Source organism: Mus pahari, chromosome 14 (genome assembly GCF_900095145.1).
Source record: "Mus pahari chromosome 14, PAHARI_EIJ_v1.1, whole genome shotgun sequence".
NCBI classification, from domain to species: Eukaryota; Metazoa; Chordata; class Mammalia; order Rodentia; family Muridae; genus Mus; species Mus pahari.
In genome coordinates this window covers 65,423,347-65,438,443 of record NC_034603.1, presented here as the reverse complement: position 1 = coordinate 65,438,443, position 15,097 = coordinate 65,423,347, and the positions used below count along the sequence as shown (strand labels likewise).

The 15,097-nt window shown below is 52.8% G+C and overlaps 1 protein-coding gene across 2 annotated transcripts in view; it reads left to right on the top strand.

Annotated features, from left to right (window-relative positions):
• The window catches only part of Cacnb1 (calcium voltage-gated channel auxiliary subunit beta 1), a 22,036-nt gene extending 7,851 nt beyond the window's left edge, over positions 1-14,185 (top strand). The window contains exons 4-14 of one of the 2 annotated variants that reach the window (XM_021214131.1): positions 1,849-1,971; positions 2,458-2,594; positions 2,820-2,896; positions 4,128-4,147; positions 4,409-4,489; positions 4,870-4,928; positions 5,108-5,217; positions 5,359-5,510; positions 9,932-10,027; positions 10,407-10,592; positions 12,321-14,185. In XM_021214131.1, coding sequence (XP_021069790.1) covers positions 1,849-1,971; positions 2,458-2,594; positions 2,820-2,896; positions 4,128-4,147; positions 4,409-4,489; positions 4,870-4,928; positions 5,108-5,217; positions 5,359-5,510; positions 9,932-10,027; positions 10,407-10,592; positions 12,321-12,782 — 1,503 coding nt within the window. In that variant the 3' untranslated portion in view covers positions 12,783-14,185. Of the gene's footprint in view, positions 1-1,848; positions 1,972-2,457; positions 2,595-2,819; positions 2,897-3,264; positions 3,420-4,127; positions 4,148-4,408; positions 4,490-4,869; positions 4,929-5,107; positions 5,218-5,358; positions 5,511-9,931; positions 10,028-10,406; positions 10,593-12,320 lie in introns of both variants that reach the window. The other variant, XM_021214130.1, reaches the window with a different exon arrangement.
• The last annotated feature ends 912 nt before the right edge of the window (positions 14,186-15,097 follow it).

Genomic DNA, 15,097 nt, shown 5'->3' with positions numbered 1-15,097 from the left:
CAGGACAGTCAGGGCTACACAGAAAAAAACCCTGACTCGGAAGAAAAAAAAAAAAGTGTACTCCGGGCCTCAATATCTATCTATCTATCTATCTATCTATCTATCTATCTATCTATCTATCTATCTATCTATCTATCTATCTATCCTATCTAGTACTTATGTGTAAGCATGTGCAGATGCCCACAAAGGCCAGAAGAAGGAATCTAAAACCTGGAGCTAGCCTAGTCCACATGAGACCTTTTCTCACATTGTGAGCCACTTGATGTGGGTGCTGGGAGCTACCCAGTACCTGTCATCATCTGAGTCTGTGCTTACATCAGTGCATTTGACATCACTGATCATCGCTGAGCTGAGAAGTGTTATGGACTTCACAGGGAGGTTACACTGGATGAGTGATCAGCTCAGACGTGATTTGAAGCTCAAGGCTCTTGAAGAATGGCAGCCCGAACTGGGGATGTAGTTCAATTGGTACAGTGCTTGCCCATCATAGATTTGACCCTGGCTTCAATTTCCAGCATCACCAAACCAAACCAACCAACCAACCAAACAAACAAACAAACAAACAAACCCAGGCTTGGTGGCCCTTGTCTGTAATCCCAGCCCTTGGGAGGTAGAAGCAGAAGGGGAAATTCAAGGTCATCCTTGGCCACATATTGGATTCAAGGCTAGCCTAGACCACATGAGACCTTTTCTTACATCTAAAAAAGAAAAGAAAAATAAAGGGAGGTGAGGGCAATGGTAAAGTAAAAGCACTTGCAGGGCAGGCTTGACCACCAGAGTTTTACTCCTGGGACCCACAGTGACAGGAGAGAATTGACTCCTGGCCAGATAGCCACTGTGGCTCGTACACACTCACAACCTGCCTCTCTCACACACATAGGCACACACACACACACACACACACACACACACACATTTATTTATTTCATGTATATAAGTACACTGTCGCTCACTGTCTTCAGACACACCAGAAAAGGGCATCAGATCTCATTAAAAATGGTTGTGAGCCACCATGTGGTTGCTGGGACTTGAACTCGGGACCTCTGGAAGAGCAGTCAGGGCGCTTAACCGCCGAGCCATCTCTCCGCCCCCTAGCTTCCATTTTCAAATACTTAAAAATTATCTTGTGTGGCGCACGCCTTTAATCCCAGCACTTGAGAGGCAGAGGCAGGCGGATTTCTGAGTTCGAGGCCAGCCTGGTCTACAAAGTGAGTTCCAGGACAGCCAGGGCTATACAGAGAAACCCTGTCTCGAAAAATCAAAAAAAAAAAATTATCTTGCATTCGTATGTCTGTGTTGTATGTCGTGGCATACATATGGAGGTCAGAGGCCAACTTGTGAGAGTTGGGTCTGACCTTCTACCATGTTAATCCTGGGGACTGGACTAAGGTTCTCCGTCAAACTTGGGAGCAGATACCTTTACAGGCTCAACGGTCTCCTCCCCAGCCCTGAATGCTAGCCTTTGTTTGTTTTCTCTTGAATTCATTAGTGTATGTGCACTTAGGTGTGTCTGGGCATAGTGCTGTATGTGTGAGTGTGTACATACTGCCGCACACGTATGGAGGGCAGAGGATGCCCGTGTAAAGTCAGCTCTCTCCGTTAGGTTCTGGGATGGAAACAGATTGCCAAGCGTGTACCAGGAATGCTGCTATCCCAAGAGCCGCCTTCCCGGTGCCCCACCCGTTTGCTTTGGTATTGTAGAAGTTACAGGAAACCACACAACCCATTCAGTATACATTTTAATGAATAATTTACAAAGCAAACAACCACACAGCCACTACCCCAGTCAAGGAGGGTACTATTTGGCTGCTGCTCTCCGCTTTCATCCACTTCATGTGTCCCCTCTAGACCAAACCAGTGGCTTTTGCTGTTCGGACAAATGTTGGCTACAATCCGTCTCCAGGGGATGAGGTACCTGTACAGGGAGTGGCCATTACCTTTGAGCCCAAGGACTTCCTGCACATCAAGGAGGTGGGTGCAATACTTGGCACCTGGAGTGGGGCGAGGGTGGGACATTAGAGTGTATGGGAGGGGTGCCAGGAGAGGGGGCTAGTGGGAAAAAGCTGCTGAGCTGAGCGCAGCGGACCTGAGACTGCTGTGCACGCTTAGGCAAATCTCTTCACCTCTCTGAGCCCAGTGAATTTTCATTGGTCGGTAATGCCTACGTCGGCAGAGAGGCTGAGTGGGCTTGTGAGCCCTGGGCCCCGGTGCATGTGTCTGCTTTCCTACCCACAGCATGAATTTCAGGGAGGCAGGAGCCGTTCCTACCTTCTCTCTAACCGAGGGTGGTCCATGGTCACAGAGGGAATTGGGAGGATCTTTATCAGAGGCTGAAGCCGGGGGGCGGGGCTTCTTTGAGGGAGCCTTTGACTGGCAGAGTTGGCAGCCCGGGCGTCTCCCTAGAAGGTAGCTATGGCTCCCACCTCCAGTGTCTCCCTCTTGGGCTCTTGTTCACAGAAGTACAATAATGACTGGTGGATTGGGCGGCTGGTGAAGGAAGGCTGTGAGGTTGGCTTCATCCCCAGCCCGGTCAAACTGGACAGCCTTCGTCTGCTGCAGGAACAGACCCTGCGCCAGAACCGCCTCAGCTCCAGGTGTCTGCCGAGGGGGTGGGGAGGATACTTGACAAGGCCAGCAGGGAAGGGGGTCCTCAGAGCTAATCCTTGACCTCCAGGGCCCGCCCTTGGCCTGAACGGGTGGGTGGGTGGGTTGGAGAACTACCCAGCATGCACCCTGTAAGCACCGAAGTCCCCCCCACCCCAACCCTGGCCCCACGCCCACCTTTGCTCATCCGTTCCTTTGCTTCTGTGCCCACACAGCAAGTCAGGTGACAACTCCAGTTCCAGTCTGGGAGATGTAGTGACTGGCACCCGCCGCCCCACACCCCCTGCCAGTGGTAAGAGCGGCCTGCAACCCAGGGGAGGGAGAGTTTTTCCCCGGTGGGGTGGTCTCTCCCAGGGGTGGCCCCTCCTCCCTGCAGTAGGAGGTACCCCAATTCTGAGTCCCCCAAACACATGCAGTAGTACCCCTCCATTAAGGATAGGCTATCCTCCGAGCTGAGTCTGTCATGTCTCTCCTGTCCCTCTCTGTGGTAGCTCCATCTCTCTGCCTTCCCCCACATCCCCCCATCTCCCATCCATTCTCCTAGCCCCATTCCATTCACTTCTTCTTTCTTTCTTCCCCATCCCACCCTTGTGTTCTGCGCTCTGTCTCCGTGCTCATCTCCCTCCTCCTCTCCCTTCACCTCCTTCCTGACTGGTCCAGGTAATGAAATGACTAACTTTGCCTTTGAGCTAGACCCCCTAGAGTTAGAGGAGGAGGAGGCCGAGCTAGGGGAGCATGGCGGCTCAGCCAAGACTAGTGTGAGCAGTGTCACCACGCCGCCACCCCAGGGCAAGCGCATCCCCTTCTTTAAGAAGGTAATTCTGTCTGGTTTCCTGTGAGGGGAGTCAGGACCCAGCTCTTGGCAAAGAAAAGAGGCTGGAGTGGTCCAGATGTGGTCCATTCTATACATCAAGCCTGTGGGGCTTTCTGCCTAGCTGGGTGGATGTACGGGGCTGGGCTGGGCTGGAACTGTACCTCTCTTCATAAAATTCCATTCCCCAATTCCTCAGGAAGAGGCAGCTCTTGCTTTGTCTAGTAATAAACATACCCAGTGTGTCCTCATGACTAAAGTAGGCCCTGCTCTGAGTTCATTCATTTGCCCCTTTCCAACTTTGAGTGGATATACAAGGCCCTCTCCTAAATACAGAACAGGGAATCCTTAAAATATACAGGAAGATACACAACGGGGCAGAGGGCGGCCCTGGATTAGGGGCTTCCAGTGTCTCTAGCTCTTTTCAGAGCTAGATCTGGAAGGGCAGGAGGCTTGACTCACTAGTCTCAAGTTCATTGGATGACTGTCCATCCTGCCTCCAGCCTCCAAGGCCACCTTTGGCTCCCCTGTGGCATGGGGTCCCATCCCCTCTCTGGCTCTGTCTGTCACTAACACGCATGCTTGTTGTTTTTCTTGGTCGACCCGCTCTCCTGCCCCTTTCCCTGTCCTGGTTCCTTCCTGGCCCTCTCCCCCTGCCTGGTGCCTTCCCCTCTCTCCTTCCCTTCCCCTTCCTGGCAATCTCTGGACCCAGCCAAACAGAAGCAGAAGTCGGTGAGTATGGCAGCTTTCTGTGTCTGCCCCACTGAAAATGAGCTGGGGGGGAGGGGGCTTCTAACACCTGTTTCCAGATCTTTCTCCCTTTACCCTCCTTCCTGGTCCTGCCTGGCCATCCCCCACTCCCAACCCTCTGACACCGACATTTGGGCTCTGGGGTCAGAGGGAGGAAAGGCTGCATGGGGGTGCCTAGACACCTGGGGAGAGGGGCTGGTGCCATCTCTACTTTGGGGTTTCCCTTCCCTGCTTCCCTCCCAGACAGAGCACGTGCCCCCCTATGACGTGGTGCCTTCCATGAGGCCCATCATCCTGGTGGGACCGTCGCTCAAGGGTTATGAGGTAGGAGCTCTAAAGGGCAGTGCACCCAGACGGGCCCAGACCTCCAGGGTGTGCAGATATTCCAAAGGGTCCCATATCCCCAAAGCTCATAGACCTTCAGAGAAAACCCTTAAGGGGGCCTGACCCACGGGAAGTCCACTCAGGAGGGCCCAGTCCCCCAAGGAAAATTCTTAAAAGAGTCCTTTTGGAGATGCCACATAAGAGACCAGTGGACTCGGGCTGCATCGGAGGCCCCGGCTTCTGAGGAAGCTCCCACACTCCTAGAGACCCCTTCATCTCAAGAGTTTTGAAAGGTGGAAAGGGAGAGTTCTGGTGCCCAGCAGGCGGACCTCCTGGGGGGGTTCTGGAGCCTGACTTCCGCTCTAACCCCTGCACGACAGGTGACAGACATGATGCAGAAAGCGTTGTTTGACTTCCTCAAGCATCGGTTTGATGGCAGGTAGGACCTTGAGAGGCGGCTCGCCACCTGACTGTGGCTCCTTCCATCCACTTGGGGATACACAAGGGACCACTCTGGGATTCTTAGACAGAGACAAGGGTGGCAGGCCTGGGGCCAGTGAGTGGACAGTATGTTCTTGCCCACCCAACCCCTGACCCCTTTCCTGCCTGATCCTCCAGGATTTCCATCACCCGGGTAACGGCTGACATTTCCCTGGCCAAGCGCTCGGTCCTCAACAACCCCAGCAAACACATCATCATCGAGCGCTCCAACACGCGCTCCAGCCTGGGTGAGCTGCCCGCCTCCTCTCTCCTCCTGGGCTGTCAGGGTGGGTGGGGTGCCAGGTGCTGGGGAGTCTCCCGAAGCGTTCCTTCTCTCCACTGCCTCCTGGGGGAAACCTTACGATCCCCTCCCCGTCCCCGTGCCCCAGCTGAGGTACAGAGTGAAATTGAGAGGATCTTCGAGCTGGCCCGGACCTTGCAGCTGGTCGCCCTGGACGCTGACACCATCAACCACCCAGCCCAGCTCTCTAAGACGTCGCTGGCCCCCATCATTGTTTACATCAAGATCACATCTCCCAAGGTGGGTGCAGGAGACTGGTTCTTATGGTGGACACGGTCTACGAGGATTGTTCTGGAAACGGGGCGCATGAGTAATGATGGGGTGACTTATGACCTAGCCTTAGTTTCCTTCTCTGTAAGACTTATGGAAACTGGAACTACACAACCTAATATGGGTGGGAAGAGTCAGGTCCGCTGTGCCTTCTGTGTATTCAATATTAAACGTTATTGGGGTTACACAGGTCAGTCTCATCTCCGAACTTCTGGTCCATCATTGGGTCAGAAAAATGAAAGCATGTGGTGTAGTTAGTTCTAGTGTTCTAGTGTCACCTAGCTATGTGGTGGTTGGAAAGTTTTGAATTTTCTAATGTCAGGCTGTACACAGTTGCTCATGCTGACTTTGACACAGAGGGTAGTGGTAGGGACCCTGTGAACTTTCTCCTTCCTTCCTCCTGTAAAACAATTTTTCTTTTTATTCTTGTTAATTATGTATATATGTGTGAGTATGTGTGTGTGAGGCCAGAGGCAGAGAATCTCCCTGGAGCTGCAGTTTCAGGTTGTGAGCTGTCCCACATGGAAGCCGGGAATCAAACTTGAGTCCTAACCGCTGAGCCAGTCTTTCCTTGGCAAGGCAGAGTTGCCCTGTGTCACTTGAACTTGCTATCCTCTGCCTTAGCTTGCCAAGTACTGGCATTCAGGCGTGTGACACACTCCTGGCTCCACGAACTTCCCCTTGTTGAAGATGCTAGTGGATTTGAGAGACATGGGTGGAAGGATGTAGGTGAAGGGTTTGTTCTAAAGAACCCTGCGCCATTTCCTTAGGCTTCCCGAGTCCTTGATTTCTACTGCTCTATAACTGTCAGGATGGGATTTACATACCTGAGCGTGGAGATGTTGCAAAGATCAAATGAGGTGATGGATGCAGAAACATTCTGTGGCCTAGAGAGTATCGGAGGTTCCGCTTCCTCCACTGAGGGCGTGGGCTCGAGTGCTTGGGTTTCCTGCCCTGGGCTGTCACTTAGCGTTACTGTGTTCTCCTGGCAACTCATGTAACATCTCTGTGCCCTAGTTTTCCCATCTTCTGCCTAGTCACGCTTCAGTGATCTCTGTGAAAACTTACTAAATGCATTAATTATGTAAAGAGCCTGTGCCCACGCTGGTACCATATTCTTTCTGTTAGCTTTATTTCCAGCTTTTAGGACAGGATCTCATGTAGTTTGTTCTGGCTTCTAACTCACTGTGCAACTAAAGATGGTCTCGAACACCTGATTCTCTTGACTTTGTCTCCCAAGTGCTAAGATTTCAGGCACATGCTAGCATGTGTCACTATGTTCGGTTGGTTTGGTTTGGTTTTTCTGTGTAACATTCCTGGCTGTCCTGGAGCTCACTCTGTAGACCAGGCTGGCCTGAAACTCAGAGATCTTCTTGCCTCTGCCTTCCTGAGTGCTGGGATTAAAGGTGTGCGCCACCACCACCACCTGGCTTGGTTTTTGTTGTTGTTGGTGGTGGTTTTTGGTTTTGTTCTAAGACAGGCTCTCCTCTGACCCAGGCTGGCCTTGAACTCATTGTGTATCAAAGAATGACATTGAACTTGTGTGTGGTGTGTGTGTGTGTGTGTGTGTGTGTGTAGGCCAGAGGACAATCTCCAGGTACCATCTACATTTTTTGCTCTGGTAGGCTAGGTTGACTGGCCCCAGGGATCTACCTGTCTCTACTTCACCAGCACTGGAACAGTGTTCACACCACTGTGCCCAACTTATTTTTTCTTTTATTTTTTGTTTTCAGACACACCAGAAGAGGGTGTCAGATCTCATTACAGATGGTAGTGAGCCACCATGTGGTTGCTAGGATTTGAACTCAGGACCTCTGGAATAGTAGTCAACGTTATTCGATGTTCTTAACCGCTGAGCCATCTCTCCAGCCCCCTATTTTTGCTTTTCTGAGACAGAGTTTTTCTGTGTAGCCCTGGCTGTCCTGACACCATCTCTGTAGACTGGGCCTTGAACTCAGATCCTCTGTCTCCCCAAGTGCTGGGATTAAAGGTGTACGCCATCACCCCCTGGTTCACCATGCTCAACTTTTTTCTTTTCTTTTCTTTTTTTTTTTTTGAGACAGGGTTTCTCTGTGCAGCCCTAGCTGTCGTGGAACTCACTCTGTAGACCAGGCTGGCCTCGAACTCAGAAATTCGCCTGCCTCTGCCTCCCAAGTGCTGGGATTAAAGGCGTGCACCACCATGCCGGGCCATGCCCAACTTTTTATGTTGATTCTGGGGTTCAAACTCAGGTCTTCAGGCTTGGGAGGCAAACACTCTACCAACTGAGCTACTAGTGATCTTGAGCTTTGGTCTGCCTAATTCCACCTCCTCCGTTGCTAGGAACCCCCAGCGACTCTCTCCTAAGTGTTGAGCAAGTGCCGTGGCGCCAAGCTTTCCCTCTAGTCTGATTTTATGTGATTTCAATCCATGAATTTTTGTTCTCATTTTCGTTAGCCAAGACTGGCCTCACCCCCCCAGCCCTCCCGCGTCCAACTCCTGAGTACTGGGATGACTGCCATTGTGTCCAGCTCCGGTTTTATTTTATTTATTTTTGCTCATGGCTTTGTTTGAGACAGGGCTTTATACCGTGTAGCCCCGACTGGACTGAATCACACTACGTAGACCAGACTAGGGTTTCAGAGCTGCCCTGCCTCTGCCTCCTGAGTTCAGGGACTAAAGGTGTGCACCACCACCTGGGCCTTTCATTTCTATTTTTAAGATAAATTATAAGCTCACACATACAGTGTGAGCCCCTGGACTCAGTTCTCAGCACACACTTAACAACAAATCTTATGCCTTCATTTCGTTGACTTCAGCATGTGTGTGGTTCTTAAGGCCAGGAGCTTTCTGGGAGAGTGAGTCAGGAGGATCGGAAGTTTGGGTCAGCCTCAGCTACATTGTGAGTTCATGGACAGCATGGGCTTGCCTCAATGCCTCCTCCCATACCCTATGTTATCTAAAAATGGGGTGCACACCTTTAATCCCTGCAGGAGGCAGAGATGGGTGGATCTCTGTGAGTTCAAGGCCAGAGCTGATCTTCATATCAAGTTCCAGGCCAGCTATAGTTACATAGTGAGACCCTGTCTCAACAAACAACCAACCGAAAAAAGCCCATAATTCAGCTTTTTTTTTTTTTTTTTTTTTTTGTTTTGTTTTTTGAGACAGGATTTCTCTGTGTAGCCCTGGCTGTCCTGGAACTCACTTTGTAGACCTGGCTGGCCTCGAACTCAGAAATCCACCTGCCTCTGCCTCCCAAGTGCTGGGATTAAAGGTGTGTGCTACCACACCCAGCCATATTCAGCTTTTTTAATTGTCCCAATAATTCCCCCTTATGATAGCATTTTCCATAAACCAGGATCATACTGTGTGTCTTTTTCTGCCTTTTTTTCTTCTTCTTTTTTAAAGAATGATATATATATTCATTAGTATCTTGCTTGCATGTATGTCTGTGTTGGATCCCCTGGAACTGGAGTTACAGACAGCCATGAGCTGCCATGTGGGTGTTGGGATTTGAACCTGGGTCCTCTGAAAGAGCAGCTAGTGCTCTTAACCACTGAGCCCTCTCTCCAGCCCACATGGAGTCTTCTTACTATGGAGTAGCTCTTTTGCTTTCTTTAGATTTTTATGACAGTGCTGGTTTGCAGTAGTACAGACTGACCATATTGTAGACTGTCGCTCTGTTGGAGTTTGATGTCCCTCCATAGCTGCATTTACTTTGGGGAGGACTAACTTGATCATGTGAAGAAGCATAGAACAGCTACTCACTCAGGAGAATAGACAGGAGGGTGCAGACTGCCTGCCGGGGCCCGGGGCCCGGGGCCTGTTGGATACCAGCCTGGATGATATAGCAAGCCCTCATCTCAAACACCCACAGCCTCGGAACAAGGCTAGATCCAGCTTTTGTTCACAGGAACAAGAGGGAGTGATACTGGAGGGTTAGAATGAAGTCTGTAGACAAGGTGTGAGTTTGTGTATGAGTGTGTTAGCGTGTATGCGAATGTGAGTATGTGTATGCGTGTATGAATGTGTTGCGTGAATATTTGAGTATGTGCTCGTGAGTATGTTGTGCATGAGTGTGAGAAAGTGAGAGTGTGTGTGTGTATGAGTGTGTTTTGTGCCACATGATTATGTGAGAAAGTGTGTGTGTGCGTGTGTGTGTGTGTGTGTGTGTGTCTGTCTGTCTGTCTGTGTCTGTGTGTCTATCTGTGTGGCATGTTGCCCTAAGCCTGGGCCTTGTGTTGTGGACACAGAGCTTGTGAGCTCATTCTGGCAGAGATGCTCAGGACAGAGAATCATGGAACATTCCACCGCTCTGACTCTGACCTTCCCACCGGCTCCAAGCAGAATCTGCCTTTTAGACTTGGGTGGTTGCCGGTGCCCTTCTAGCTCTCTCTCTTCCCCTCCAACAGGTACTGCAGAGGCTCATCAAATCCCGAGGGAAGTCTCAATCCAAACACCTCAATGTCCAAATAGCAGCCTCGGAAAAGCTGGCACAGTGTCCCCCCGTGAGTGCTCAGACCCGGGGGAGGGAAGGGAAGGTGTCTTTTTGGGTTCTCCTGTTTCCTTCAGCCTGCATGGAAGACAGCACCTGGGCCAGGTCCGTGGGTCAAGAGGGATGCCTGATCGGCCAAAGGGCTCAAATACTCCCTACTGCGTGCCCAGCCATGGTCTGATTTCCGTATCCCTAGAATGAGAGGGAGTTGGGCTGAGTTCGGTCTTGGTCTTTTGTAGGTCTGAAGTGTCCTTTCCTTGGGCCACATCCAGAGGCCTTTTAACCTTGTCCTTCAACCCCCTTGACTCCACCCACTGCACCCAGGCCACACCTTCAACCCTTGGTCACGCCCCCCGCTCATCCCAGCCCCGCCCCTAACCCCACCTCCACAGGAAATGTTTGACATAATCCTGGACGAGAACCAATTGGAAGATGCCTGCGAGCACCTGGCCGAGTACTTGGAAGCCTACTGGAAGGCCACACATCCGCCTAGCAGCACGCCACCCAATCCGCTGCTGAACCGCACCATGGCTACCGCAGCTCTGGCTGCCAGCCCTGCCCCCGTCTCCAACCTCCAGGTACAGGTGCTCACCTCGCTCAGGAGAAATCTCAGCTTCTGGGGCGGGCTGGAGGCCTCACCGCGGGGAGGCGACGCGGTGGCCCAGCCTCAGGAGCACGCCATGTAGCCGATGTCCCTCCGGTCTTTCCTCCCACCCTGGAGTGCAGGGAACATGAGGAAGGAAGGGAAGAGCTTTATTTTGTAAAAAACGTGGTGAGCGGCAGCGTCTGGTGTCTGTGGTTTTTGGTGGGACTGGGGACTGGCCGGTGCTGCCTCCCTGGGACTGATCCCTTAGGACCGCATCTGCTGTCCTTGAACTTGAGGCCTGATGGGGAACCCATATAAGTCCAGGCACTAGGAAGAAAATCTGAGGAAGAACAGTAGGCTGTTCATTGGACTCTACACCCTTTTTGTTGTTGTTGGTTTTTGGAAACACAATTTCATTCTGGCAGTAGCTGGCCTGGAATTTCCAGTGTTCCAGACTGGCCTCAAACTGGAGGCAATCCTCCTGCTTCAGCCTCCTGGATGCTGTAATTACAAGCTAGCACTACAGCTGCCAGCTCTATATACCCACGTTAGATCTAACTAACGAATCCAGAGAACTTGCCTTTCCCTGGCATCCCTCAATCCTTGAGGGACCCAAGCTATCTATGAGCTAAGCTGTACCTTCCACCGTCTCCCAGGGAAACAGAGTCCAGGAAAGGCTCTCCTCCCACGGAGCCACAGCCCATCTCTGAGCCCACACCGTTAAGTGTATGGTCGGGCTTAGAGCCAGAACACCATGAAGTCATTCTAGACTGCTGCATCTCAAGTGGGTTTTCAGCAACAGAGCCCACTTGTTCAGTGAAGCTGAGCCGTCCTGGATCTACTCATGGGGAGCTGGGGGCCTAGCCTCCCCTTCCCAGCCTCAGGGACCGCAGAAGCGCTTCTATGCCCACCGCCCCACCCTGCCAGAAAACAGCTCCAGGAAGCAGTTTGGAAACTGGTGCTGTTTTGCAATTCCCATCCCGCTTTAACCAGGAAATGGTACCACAGAGAGGATAGCTCCATCACACAGCTTGAGATGGCCGGAGCTGTCAGCCGCTGATGAGGAGGGCGTTGGGCCACCTTGTGGTCTCCAGCTGTGGGCGTGGAGCTAGGGTAGAGACGTGGAGTCCTGTGCCCTCTTCAAATTGGCTGCTTTGAAAGCTTTATGGGGGGTGGGGCAGGAAAGGAATCTTATCAACCTTGGAGACTCAGGGTTAGCCTGAGGAAGAAGTGTGGGTTTCTGAAAGATTGTGGCTGAGGTCTAAGTGTGGGCAGAGGAAGCTGGGGGAAGGGGGTCAGTGAGTTTGAGCTAAAATCTCAGTATATTGGGAAAATTGGAGCAATTGACTAACCCAAGCAACAACTAATGAGCGGCAGTACTAATGAGCTGTTAACGATGATTAACCCAGGAAAGCATTAATAACATGCACTGAGGAAGCGGTGACTAATTATTCAGAGCTCCTTACCATGGTTACTAGGAGAGTTCACGCTCAGATGAAGTTGGGTGCCCTCAGGCTGCTAGAGGGAGGAGCAAATGGCCTTTGGCTTGCCCTCAGGCTCAGCTCTAGAGCCACGCCCTGCTCCTGGGTGCCCCTCCCCTAGAGCCAGCGCCCTCCAGGAGCCAGGCTGGTGTCTTGGCACTATCACTAACCTGCCTTGCTTTGTGTTTTTCTCACCCCTGCCTGATCTGCATGGTGCGTGCCGTCTGTCTGCTAACCAGGGACCCTACCTTGCTTCCGGGGACCAGCCGCTGGACCGGGCCACTGGGGAGCATGCCAGTGTGCACGAGTACCCCGGGGAACTGGGCCAGCCCCCAGGCCTTTACCCCAGCAACCACCCACCTGGCCGGGCAGGCACCCTGCGGGCGCTATCCCGCCAAGACACCTTTGATGCTGACACCCCCGGCAGCCGAAACTCTGCCTACACGGAGCCGGGAGACTCGTGTGTGGACATGGAGACAGACCCCTCAGAGGGCCCAGGGCCTGGAGACCCTGCAGGGGGAGGCACACCACCAGCCCGGCAGGGCTCCTGGGAAGACGAGGAAGACTATGAGGAGGAGATGACCGACAACAGGAACCGGGGCCGGAATAAGGCCCGCTACTGTGCGGAGGGTGGTGGGCCGGTTCTGGGGCGCAATAAGAATGAGCTGGAGGGCTGGGGACAAGGCGTCTACATCCGCTGAGAGGCAGGGGCAGTTCTGGGAGAGGAAAGGCTCTGAGCTCGGGGAGGGGAAGGCAGAGGGGCACACCACCCAAGATGTGTCTTGCCTCCAGGGGGCGCTGTGTCCCTCGTTATCAGATGCCTTTGCTCAAAGCTTGGGGTTTCTTTGGTGGTTGTCATTCCAACTCCTGGGAGGTCCTTAATCCCCAGCTGTAGGCTTTTCCCTAAACTGCTGTGGGTGGATGGGGGAATACCTACTTTCTGAAGTGCCCCCTTTTCCCCTTCTTTGGGGGCTCTCTCTCTCTCCCAGAGAAAAGGTGCACTTCCTCAACTCTTTCTACTCGGGGCTGTAAGGGAAGGTCTTAATCGGGGTGGGGGGAGGTGGGACTTCTACCAACACAGGGGTACTTGGGAAAGGTTGGGTGCTTTTCCTGAAGAGAGCCCGCTGAATCTTCCCCAACCCCCCCAGACCCGGGATCCCCCACTATGTCCATCCCATAACATAACAGTTTCCTAGCAGCATTCTCTGGTGGGTGAAAGCCACGGCTTGGAAACCCTTGGGGAGCAGAGTTGGGTGCAGGCTGATGGGCATCAGTGCGCGCGCTCTGCCCTCCATGGTCATGGCAAGAAAGCAGGGCCTAGAACCTTGAGGAGTGAGCAACTCAAGATGCTGCCCCCCTCCCTCCACCCCTTGCCCTCCCCCAGGAATGAGCTTTGTCTACAGCATACCCTGCCTGCTGCCATCAGGAGAGAGGGGCCCTCTGCATCTGAGCCCCACATCTCCGTGCCACCTGGGTGTGGAGATCATGAATACTTTGTGGTCCACCTCATTCTAAACCAAAAAAACTGCTCCTTCACCGTCACCCTAAGGCCCCAGGGGACAGGCTCTATGTGTTGGTACCCATGAGGTGACCACCATCCAGGGGCTTCCTAAGGACCTTGGGTCTCCCCCTAGGGGTCTTGGTTGCTGCTGCTTCTCTGTATTTGCCTCTTGTGACCCTGTCCTTCCCCAATGTCCACTTTCCCCAAGAGAGGCCATGGTAGCCCCCTCTCCCCTGGGGTTCCCTTAACCTCAGCATCCCTAGAGTCCAGCAGCCCTGCCCCCTCCCCAGCATCACAGCTGGTCCAGAGAGAGCCGATTGTGCCAACGAGGACTGGGCCCTGCCCAGCTGCCCACCTCAGGGATGGGCACCTCACGCCTGTCTCGCCACCTCCTGTGCCAATGTTGCCCCAACCCTCCTGGGGGGTGGGGTGCAGCTTCCACTAACAGGTTAGAAGATAGCACTGCCCGACCTTTCGCTCCCCTCCCGCCCCGGTCTACTGTCCTGTGCCCATCTGTCTGTCTGTCTGTCTGTCTGTACTCCTCTAGGAGAGATATTTTGCCACATATAAAACCGCAGTTCTGTCCTTTGCGGCCACCTCCTGAGCCTGGTTTCTTTGTTGTCACCACACTTTGTCAGCCCTGCAGCCTTACTGGCTCTCAGGGGTGGGGGTGGGGACCTGTTGGGGAGCAAGGGGGAGTGCAGGGAAATGCTCCACCCCGGGGGTCCTTTGAGTCAAAGGAGGGATGGTACTTTGTTTTGCCACTTGAGGATTGTCTGCAGGTGTTCCTCATTCAGCCACAGGTCAAGCCCTGTCTGCTTCTTCCCTGCGAAGGGCGCGGGTGCTGCTAATTGAGCTGGGCGGGCTCAAGCCTCACTGGTTCACATCTTAAAGACGCATATTTTGTTATGGATTTATTGCCCCTTTCTACCCTGACCTCCCTGTGCCCTAGCAGCTCCTCACTAGGGAAGGGTGAACTTCAGCTCCTCTGGATCTCAGGGGTTCGCCTGCATCTGCCTCCTGACTGCTGGGATTAAAGACACCACACACATGCTGGGGGCGTGGTGGCGCACGCCTTTAATTCCAGCACTCGGGAGGCAGAGGCAGGTGGATTTCTGAGTTCGAGGCCAGCCTGGTCTACAGAGTGAGTTCCAGGACAGCCAGGGTTACACAGAGAAACCCTGTCTCAAAAAACAAACCAACAAACAAAAGAAAAAGACACCATACACTTAACACCCAGCTTGGTGTGTGTGTGTGTGGGGGGGAGTTATTTGTTCACCTCCTCCCAGTAGACAAGGCTCACCAGAGTTCCCATGTATCTCCAGCTGCCCTGGGACTACTTCAGCATCCCCAGATGCTGGGATCACAGCTGTGGGTGAACCAGCTTGCCAGGATATTTTATTTTGGGACAGGTTTACAACTGACTGACCTGGAACTCTTGTAGAGGTGGGACTCCGACTCATAGCAACTCTCCTGCCTCACTCTCCTAAGTGCCTGTGATTACAGAAGTTACAG